This window comes from Mus musculus, chromosome 9 (genome assembly GCF_000001635.26).
Source record: "Mus musculus strain C57BL/6J chromosome 9, GRCm38.p6 C57BL/6J".
Taxonomy (NCBI): Eukaryota; Metazoa; Chordata; class Mammalia; order Rodentia; family Muridae; genus Mus; species Mus musculus.
Window position 1 is genome coordinate 105000806 of NC_000075.6, and position 11248 is coordinate 105012053.

At 41.0% G+C, this 11248-nt stretch overlaps 1 protein-coding gene across 3 annotated transcripts in view; it reads left to right on the forward strand.

Annotated features, from left to right (window-relative positions):
* The window catches only part of Cpne4 (copine IV), a 467844-nt gene that overhangs the window by 434105 nt on the left and 22491 nt on the right, over positions 1 to 11248 (forward strand). For all 3 annotated transcript variants that reach the window (NM_001357439.2, NM_028719.3, NM_001378996.1), the window contains exon 11: positions 6729 to 6862. In NM_001357439.2, coding sequence (NP_001344368.1) covers positions 6729 to 6862 — 134 coding nt within the window. The remainder of the gene's footprint in view (positions 1 to 6728; positions 6863 to 11248) is intronic.

An 11248-nucleotide genomic window follows, 5' to 3' on the forward strand; every position in this document is an offset into this window, starting at 1 on the left:
CAATGACATACTTACTCCAACAAGACCATACCTTTTCCAACAAGGCCACGCCTCCTAATTGTGCCGCTCCCTGGGATAAGTGTTTTCAAACCACAGGTGTTATCGTCTCTAAGATTTATCTTTTTGAGAGAAAATGGCTGAGAATGGTGGGTGTCTGAACCAAACTCATCCCAGGGGTCTAGCATGATATGATGAATGCCATCTCCTGCCCTGTAGCTCAGGCTGACCTTGCCTTGCAACCCTCATGTACCCACATGCAACCCATGTACCATGCCTTCCCAAGTGCAGGAGTGAACAGCAGGTGCCAACACCCACAGACTCTGAGCACCTCTTGGATGTTCCTCTTAGGAACATTTTTTCTAGAATTGCTTGCACATATTTTGACCAGAAGTGTCTGACCAGAGCCTCATGAATGGATACCCGGGTGCTTCCTGTGTCTTGCTTAAAGTTCATGGAGGTTTTTAAGTATCACCACCTTGCACCCCAGTGTTCAATTGGAGGGAGCGCTATGTACTGTCTTCTCTTTCTTTGTGAAGATCAGTTCTCACTTCCGGGATGAACCCCATCTCAAAAGACAGAGGCATTAGGGTCCCTGGGGTCACCTCCATCCATATTCAGTAAAACCTCTTCCCACTCTTACCCATCTGCCATATACATTTTGCTTGTCCTTTCTCTCCCTCCACAACTGGTTAGTCACAGAGAACTAATTGGTTCAAGACCACTTCCCCCAGAATTGTCACAGCTACATCCTGCCTCCCACCTCAAAGTTTTTCTACCTCCTGGCCAGGACCCTTCATTTTTCAATGGGAATTGTTACATGAGAGATTAAAGATTTTAGGACTTTTTTTATTATTGTCATATATTTATTGTACATAGTGGTAGGGTTCATAAAGACTTTTTCATTCTCACAAAGCGTGTATTTTGACAGATTCACTGATCAGACTTCCTCTCTCTCCTCCCTCAGTAGTCATCTTCCTTCACAGAATCAGACAATCTTACTTCAATTTCTATATCCTAAATGTGTGTAAATCTATGTAGCCATCTAAAATCTAGGCTCCACAGACCAGAGAAAACATGTGATGTGCTGTATTCTGCCTCTGAGTTATTTTGCTTTACATGATGAACAGGATCCCAGTCCCAGCCATTTTTCTGCAGGCAATGTAATTTCATTCTTTTTTATGTCTGGAAAAGACTCCATGGTGCACATGTATCCAGTCATCTACTGATGGATTTTATCTTATTTTTTTTTACATATAAGCAAATGTAATAAATTTTCCTATGGCAAAGATATTGCTTCAAGAAACTACAGTCAGATACACAAGAAATAAAAACTTACTAGTGAAAGGTTAAAATATCAGTATATTTTTGTCCTGAAAATGCTCTTTTAGGTGTATAAAAGAAGGCATATAGATGTAACTTTAAGCCCAGCCCCATCATACAGTACTTGTATGTCCTTCACTATCTTTGGGAATCATGGTAATTAATAAAAAAGTAACAACAATTTCTATCTACCTGATAGTTTCATACAAGGTAATGATGCCAATAAAGCAGCCTACATGGAGAAAAAGTTTTAACAGGAGTTGTTCCTCTCTGTTCATGATAATTCAGAGTCAGGATGCTTTGGGGTGCTAAATTCCCTTTCCATGATCTTCCTTATCACATCTTTGTACTTTGTACCTTCATTTTATCAGTAGACATCCCTTGTCAAAATTGAAGAGGTGTTCTGAAAACAGAGTTGAATCCTTCCTGAAATAATTTTAAACTAAGTCCTGTAAAGAAGTAAGGAAGAAGGGGAGTAGCTTCGTTAAAAAAAAAAAAAGCAAAATAGCTTGTAAATAAATTATAGTTAGATTATTCTTTTCATTTTGATTGATTAGAGGACTACAACCTCAGACAAAGTCATATATTTCTTCCACCATCATTCTCTTTAATTATAGCACTTGTTTTCCTTCTAGATGCCCCCCCCTCACTTCTTTGAAAGTCCAGGGAACATTCCAGTCATTGATTATAATAAAATTTTCTAAATTTAACACAGTGATTCCCATATCATAATTTCCAAGATCATGTGTGGAAAATAGAGCTTTCTTACTATCAGGGAACCAGTGGGCACATTCTAGTATAGTGCAAACAGAAAAAAAATAAGACGCAACATGAATATTCTACTTTCCCCCATGACTTCACATTGTATCCTTCCCCACCCTAAGCTGACCAGTCTTTGAGATATCTTTGCCGGGTTGACTATTCTTTCAATGGCGGTGCTGTTGGAAAGCCAAGGCGTTTCCTCTCACTTTAACACCCTAATCTTAAAGTATTCATTGCTATATTTTGTTGTTAAGAAGTATTTGATAAAGAGTAGTACATAGACTCCATCAAAAGGTTGGCCCTCTCTTTTGGGGCTTGAGAGATGGCTCAATGGTTAAGAGCACTAGCTGTTCTCCCAAGAGATCTAGGTTCAATTCCTAGCACCTACATGATGGCTCACAACCACCTGTAATTCCATTTATAGGAGATCCACAAGATGATAGCAGTAATAGAAATATCTCTCATCAAAGAGAAGCCCAGATCTACTGCCAGATTCTACCAATTTTTTAAAGAGGAGCCAATATCATTGGCTTCTCAAATGGTTCTATGAAATAGGAAGGCAAAGGTCCTCCAATTCTAAAACCAAACTCATTACAAACCCCAGTACCACTCTGATGCCAAACTGTAAATGCTCACAAGTCAACTACAGTTAACTACCACGATGACTATACCTGTTAAAATTCTCAATAAAATGTCTGCAAAGTGAACTCAAGAGCACATGACCAAGTTGGTTTCATCCCAGAGAGGAAATATTGGTTTAATACTCACAAACCAGGAAGCATGATCAGCAAATGAATAAATACACTTGAGGGATTGAAATCACATATTAACTCAAGTAATGCCAAGAGTCCTGACAAACCCAACACTCCTTTATGATAAAAGTACCCAAGAAACTAAGAATAGAAAGAATACAAATCAACATAAGGAAGACTATTATAAAACAAACCTAAAATCAACATTATAGTGAACAGAGAAAAACTGAGACCATTTCTTCTAACATGTGGAACAAAATAGGTGCCCACTCTTTCTTACTACAGTGATCAAAAACCTTATCTACAGCAATAAGATAAAACAAATCAAGGAAAGGAAGAAGCCAATTTTTTTTCTATTTTTAAATGAGACGACTCTGTACTTAGCTTTGGAGATCCTAGCTACTTTGCCAGAAAACTTTTAGACCTGATGAATACTTTTAGCAAGATAACAGGATACAAAATCAACACACAAAAATCAGTATGCATATGTATATACAACTTGACAACAAAGAATCAGGGTGAGTTGGGTGGGAGATGGATATCATTCACAGTAGGTTAAAATAACTAAAGAAAAATACTAACAAAGGACCTGTAAGGGTTCTCAGGAAAAAGTTGAAGAAGACAGTAGACTTTGGATAGACCTCCAATGCTAAGGGATTGCCAGAATTAATGTTGTGAATAAGAAGGTGGCAGTGGGAAAAGGTTTATATACAGATCCAATGTAATAAAACTCTCAATGACCTTTTTTATTTTTAAATATTAAAAATAATCTTTTACTATATAGAAAAAAATTGCTTTAAATTCTAAGCAAGCCAAAAATGGAAGCCTTAGCTCAGCTCATCCAAGGCCTCTCACACAGTAGGCAAGCACTCCAACACTACAGTGCTCCCTGACTTAGGGAGATACAGGATTTAGATCCCAGAATGTTAAATAGTCACAACTGTTTCTCCAAGAGTGCAATGCATTTTGGGGGGGGCACATTCTTAACCAATGTTTGCCTTGAGCTTTCCTGTAACCTTGGCTTCATGGGAACCCTTCAAAACATCGTTGTGAAGCTGAGTCAGATGTCTGACAATGCCAACACAGGCATAGTGATGCTTGCCTTTAGTCACAGCACTACAGAGGCAGAGGCGGGTGGATCTCCGAGTTCAGTGCCACCTTGGACTACATAACAGTGCCCCAGAACATGCCAATTATAAAATTAGTGGTTCCAGAGAAACCCTGCAAGAGATCAATGGTAACTATTACAGAGCATTGGGAAATGAGGTGATCAGTGGCCTTTTCTTCACAGAAGCAGGAAACCAACATAAAGTTCATAAGGAAGAACAAAGCATCCCAAGTGGTGACACCCTTAACAGAAAGAACAATGCTATAAGCACTGCAATTGCTGCCTTCCAATTACATAGAGCTATAGTAGGAAAACAGCAGCTACAGTGTGGTGCTGGCACAAAAACAAACAAGTAGGCCAAGGGAAGAGAATTGAAGACCCAGAATTAAGCCTCTACTGTTACAGTCACCAGTGTCTGACAACACTGGCAAAAACATCCATTAGCAAGAGGACAGCCTCCTTGACAATGGTCTGAGACCATTTGATTTTCACATGCAGATGAATGAGACTTATTACTTGCTCTACGCAAAAATGAATTCCAAATGAGTCAAAAACCTTAATTTGAGACTCCCAAACTTTGAAACTTCTAGAGGAAACTACAGAGAAAAGATTTCAAGATGTCGTAACCACAGCAGAAAACCTGCTGAAAAAAGACATCAAAAGAACAGCAAATAAGCTCAAGAACTGACAAGTCGGGAAGGATGAGATGGAAAGGCTTCTGCACTGCCGAGAAAACGATAACCAGAGGGAAGAGACAACACAGAGAGTGGGAAGACAGTCTCTCCCAACTCCACATCAGAGAAGGGATTAATATCTAGAATATATAAAGAACTGCACAAATAAAATGTCAAAGACCATATCATGTGCTAGGTAAATAGGCTAATGTCTGATTTGATAGTTCTCAAAAGAAGAAATGCAAGAGCAGGAGAAATAGCTCCAAGGATCCTCACACTTGTGAGGACCAGAGTTCGGATCCCCAAATCCATGTGAAAGCCAAATGGGTCTAGCTGCAATTCTAGTGCATAGGACACAGATAGGGAATCCCTGGAATAAGCTAGCTAGCCAGCCTAGTCAAACAGCAAGCTCTGGGTTTAGCGAAAGACACACTGCCTCAATATATAAGGTGCAGAGTGATCAAGAAAGGTATCCAGCATTAACCTTGGGCATGTGCACATGTATACACACACACACACACACACACACACACACACACACACACACACATACACCATATACAGGGAAAAAGAATACAAGGGGCCAATATTAGATACTTAAAAAGCTATCCAACATCTTTAGCCATCAAGAGAATGGAGATTTAAACTGCTCTGAGATTTCATCCCATCCCAGTCAGAATGACCATCATCAAGAAAACAAGTAGCAAATGTGGATGAGGGTGTGGGGAGAGAGGGATCCTTATTCAATCTTGGTGGGGAATATAGACTCATATAGTCACTATGGAAACCAGTATGGAGGCTCATCATACCACTGAAAACAGAACCACCATACAGCCAATCTATACCACTCTTGGCAATATACCTGAAGGACTCCAAGTCAGCATCCCACAGAGGTGCCACACCCCTGTGTTTATAGTTGTACCATTTACCATAACTAGGCAATATAGTCAGATGTCCCCAACATATCAATGGATAAAAATATGAGGTACATATTAGAGTCTGATTCAGGCAAAATGAAAAGTTGAATAATAACCCTAGCCGGACACAAGGTGGAAATCATTATATGAAGTGAAATAACCAAACTCAGAAAGACAAATATGCTTTCTCTTACATATGGAACTAAGATTTAAAATTGTGTGTGTGTGTGTGTGTGTGTGTGTGTGTGTGTGTGTGTGTGTGTGTGTGTGTGTGTGTGTGTTATGAAACTAGAAAATGGACCAAGATGGGAAGAAGAAGTCTTAAGGGACAGGAGGAAGAGAAGGTAATAGAATAAATGTGATAAGCAAGCAGAGGCGGTTGTCTGGGGAAGAGTGGAAATCAGCTAGCAGGGTCCACAAAACACAGGGAAGAACAGTTTGGAAGAAGGATAATTAAGATAAAATATGATGGTGTTTATGTAGAAAAGGACATTAAAGAAACTCATTGCTTTTTATGATAACTTAAAATATATTGTTCTTAAAGAATGAGTTGGGAGTTAGAATAATCTCAGAAAGCTGAAGGAGAAAGACTATTTGATGGCTAGACGAAGGCTGTTCTTCTCTCGTCCCCACCTGCAATGACAAGCTATCCAGGTGTGTTCTGCATTACAGCCAGGAGTCCTCACATGCATGGGAGATGCTTCACTGTGTGGCTCCTGGAGGCATTTTGTTAAAACCACCCCAATGCATATCTCTGCAACTGACTGCATAGAAATTAGACAGCAGCTTTCTCGGGGAGTCGGGATTCTCTACACAGAATTTGGCCATAAGGGTTCTTGTCCTTCACAGATGGAGCTCTTCAGCCCAGAGGGCACAATAGCCTTTTCTTGGTGGATTATGAAATTGGAGACAGATGCCCCACCCTTACCCTTGATGCTTGGTGATGTGAATCAATAGTGATTGGATTTTCTGAACTACCATCTCAAGTCCCATTTGGATAGGAAGAAGCCGGGGCTATTCAAGACAGCAAAACCGACTTCAAATTAATAACGAGGTTTTCAGGAAACTAACTTCTCTTACTTTCCTTATCAGCCAGATATGTCATATACTCTTGTTTTTCTCTATCCGAGGCCATGTCTCCAGGTTGGTTATGGTTCCTAACAGTGCATTTATTCTTATGCTTTCCCTCTTCCAGGTAGCTATAGACTTCACTGCCTCTAATGGGGACCCCAGAAACAGCTGTTCCCTGCACTATATCCACCCTTACCAGCCCAATGAGTACCTAAAGGCCTTGGTGGCTGTGGGAGAGATTTGCCAAGACTATGACAGGTAAGAGACTTCAGACATCAGCTGTGGTCTTATCTCTGAGGTGGGAGGTCCTATGGCCCTTGGCTGACTCATGGCCAAAGAGTGGCAGTCAGTTCCGGCATCTCTTGAAAGAACGGAATAAAACTTTGTGTCAAACATTTCATCCTCTGCTCCTAGAGAAACTGAGTTGGTGCCACATTTGCTCTAGTGAGCCAACAAATCTCCCTCCCTCCCTCCCTCCCTCCCTCCCTCCCTCCCTCCCTCCCTCCCTCTCCCTCTCTCTCCCTCTCCCTCTCTCTCTCTCTCCCTCTCTCTCTCTCTCTCTCTCTCTCTCTCTCTCTCTCTCTCTCTGTGCTCTGCTCTTATTAGGTTGGTGAAGTAGATAGGTAGCAAATCTAAGCTTCATTGTGTGGACTAAGTGTGAAGGTGTCCTTGCTCCTCACAGTTTGTTCATGAGCCAGCAGCACCCCGTCCCGCTGAATTGGATTTTACAACTTGAAGAGATTCTTAGACGTGTGGTGTACACATCTGAGTTTTAGATGCACGGTTTTATTGGATGCTCCTGCATCCATCCTCTGTATTCTATGCATCTTATATAATAGCCATGATTATTAAAAGAATAAGACTATAGGAAATATAAGCAATTTGTATACTGCCCCACAAACAGAAATGGTATTTGAACCACAGTCTTTCAGGTTCTACATATTGAGTACAAAATCTTTGTGTTTTACCTATCTTGGGAGCTACTGGTAACATTAACAGACAGATATGTCTGCCCAGGTGCACATCAATGTGGACAGGAAAGTGTGTGTGTGTGTGTGTGTGTGTGTGTGTGTGTGTGTGTGTGTGTGTGTGTGTGCGCGCGCGCACGCGCGCACTCACATATATGCAGAGATTATCTTAAGATTCAATCACTATTATTTATTTCTTCTAGCAAGCTGGATTTGCTGTCACTCCTGTGTCACTGGATAAAGGGAAGGAGCACAGATGTTTACCTAAGGCTTCTGGAGGTGGAACCAATGTAAACACAAAGGTGCACCTCTCAGAGGACTCCCTGGTGTGATGGGGAAACAAGCTTAGTTGGTAACGAGCTGTAAGCAGCTGACCTTTTAATCCAAGAAGATAAACAAAGCATCTCTGTGCTCTGGTTGTAGAGCAACATGAGCACATATCGTTATTTCTGCTCTTCCTGAGCTCATTACTGGTAACAACCACTCTAAAAACCTGTTTCTGCCAGAGCACAGTAAAGGACACACCCTTGTGAAACCTCCAGCATGAGCTATAGGAAAGGTCCAGTCAGTCTCCTGCCTGCTGAGATCTCTATTCAATCTGGTCAGCAAAATACCTTAGTGTAGCATAGAGACACTTAGGGATTGGCTTGCCAGACCCTATGCAATCACTGAGCAGTAAGCACCCCCCCCCAAACTTTCCAGTGGCTCTTGCTGCACACCTAAAGCATACTTCAGTAATCATTTTAAATCATTGAGATCTGTGACGGCCATTCTTGGCTGTCAACTGAACCCCAAGCAGCTAGGGACACCTATGGGAGGAATTTCTTCTTGATTTAAGTCATTTAAAGTAGAAAGACTTACTTTCAGTCTGGATCTTTTGAGGTGGAAAAAAAATATACCTTTATTTTGACCCACATCTTCTGATGGCGGCCTATATAAAGGACATGGAAGAAGGAAGCTTTTTTCCCTTTGCCTGCTTGCTCTCACTAGCAGCTCCATTCCTTCACTGGCATTAGAGCCTTCTTCTTCAGAATTCCAGTGAATACTGACAACTAGCTGAGTCATTCAGCCTCAAGAACCAATCAACTAGTGGATTCTTGGGCCTTCTGCTGGTGGACAGCGATTGTTGGACTAGCTGGACAGCAGCCTGTAAGTGATTCTAATAAATCCCTATATAGAGAGAATTAGATACAGAGATAGACATATAGATAGATAGATAGATAGATAGATAGATAGATAGATAGATAGATAGATAGATAGATGATAGATAGATATTCATTATATAGGCTCTGCTCCTCTAGAGAACCCTGACTAATACAAAGTGACACCCAGAATACTTGACCTTGAGGTATTGACTGTGACAATAATGAGTTTCAGCTCTGACTTCTTCAGGCTCTAATTCAGGGACAATTTCTAGTAAGGTTTGAAGCAGATGGGGTTTTTACTAGGGAGGAAAGAGTTTGATAAATTACATCTACAGTGTGTCAGAGACTTCTTCAAGACTCGGGAGTGGGAATCCTCTCTTTTCCTTTACTTGTGCATAATCATGTTAATGATGTAGTGTAATATAGTGTACATGTTTGGAGATAAGACTGGAGGAAGTGTTAGCAGGATCCCCAATGTTTGGACCTTAAGATGCATATAATAGAAGGTACCTTGCCCAGGGCAGTGATATGTACTGTGCTCAACCCCAACTTAAGCAACATAGTAAGGCCCCCATGTAAAATAGAAGTTAAATAAATAGATAAAAGAACTGAATACAATACATATGTATTGTATATATACATATATACAATATATACATATATATATATATATATTATAAGAACCATGAACCTGCAGAGAAGAAGACATCCAATATTGAATTCCACAGAGCAGAGAGGCCAGTTTTCTAAAAACCAAGATGAGGTTCAGAGTCTGCATCATAATCCTATATCACCTTCATTTGCTCATCTGGGCAATGGTCCATTATCAGGAAGCATTTACTGGCTAATTCCTGCAGAGAGTGTCCATTCCCTGGTGGCTTCCCATGCAGAATACAGACACCCTTAGTCAGAGCCATTGGATGCCGTAAAGCATTCATCCCTTTCAAATGCAAACCAGACAAAAGTTGACAGATATGTTGTATTCCCTCAAAAACACATATTGAAACATATTCACTATGTCACCCTGGGAGTTATATGAGGTCATCAGAAATTATTCCTTTTAAAATTTTCGTAGTGTAATTCTGAAGTCATCATTCCCAGATGAACAAGAAAATCAACTTTTGGCAGGCCAACAGAGCAACACTTTTATTTCCGTTTTAAAAGGCAACTCAACATTAAAATGGGAAAATTCTAAAGAAGAAAGGGAAGGTTGAAAAAAACCTCTATGCTCTTTTAAGAGACTCCCTGGGAGAGCTTGGAAGGCAAGCAGCTCCCATGAAAGCTGACAAGGTTCACCAGTTTCTGTTTTGTGTGGGTGGACAGACAGGAGACAGGCAGAGTCAGAAAATTTCAAGTCAGGGTTCTGGAATTAATTTATTCCTGCGTCAAAGTCAGGGAGGTTGGTGCTTAAAAAGAAACACTTGCATAAAAACTGACAGAAGCCACTCTCCCCCTCCCACAACCACACAGAGGTTTGCAGTTCCCATGAGCCTTAGCAACTCCTCTCTGCCTCTGACAGCCAAGGACTGTCTCTCTGCCCTGTATATTCGTGGCTCCTGGGTCACTAGCAGGTGACCCACTGAACAGAGCAGCTTGAGAGGTACATAAAGCTCTTCTCCAGATGGCCTTGAAGGGAGGTTCCCCCAACCACAAGATAACAGTTCCCAAAGCCAGTGTTGCCCACACTATACTTCACCATCTGCAAAGGCATTTCAGGCTATCTGCCTCTCATGAAAACACACATGAACAAAAACACACATGCATGTAATCACATGGCCCCACACATCCCAGAGTATGTGTGCACATACACACGCGCGCGCACACACACACACACACACACACACACACACACATTTCCCTGCTGTAGCTGGCTTCCAGGAAGTGCTATCAAAGTAAAAACCACAGCTCCCATCTTTTTTTAAAGATTTATTTATTTATTATATGTAAGTACACTGTAGCTGTCTTCAGACACTACAGAAAAGGGCATCAGATCTCATTACAGATGGTTGTGAGCCACCATATGGTTCCTGGGCTTTGAACTCATGACCTTTGGAAGAGCAGTCGGTGCTCTTACCCACTGAGCCATCTCACTAGCCCCACAGCTCCCATCTTAAAGGGATTGAATGAGCCTTTATTTTAAGGCCATATTGAAGGACCATGGCCTTAAATTTAGGTTACCCTAAATGACTGGTTCCAAAGAAAGTCAAAAATCAAGGCAAATTTAAAATACACTGGTAGGTATATCTACAAAGACAGCTTCTTTTCAAGAATTTTCATTCACAGCTTTCATATTCCTTGTGGACCTCAGTGCCAACGTGGCATGCTTTGCTTGGGGCCAGTATTGTTACAGGTCTCAGACAACCTTAACTGTCTTCTAATGAAAAGCCTGGTCTGCTCCTGTTGGTATAGGCCTGCAATCTCTGTGACTTTGGAATGTGAGACAGGAAAACTACAAGTTCAAAGCCAGCCTGGGCAACTTAGTGATATCCTGTCTCATATTTTCTAAAAATAAAAACAGAGCTAGACATATT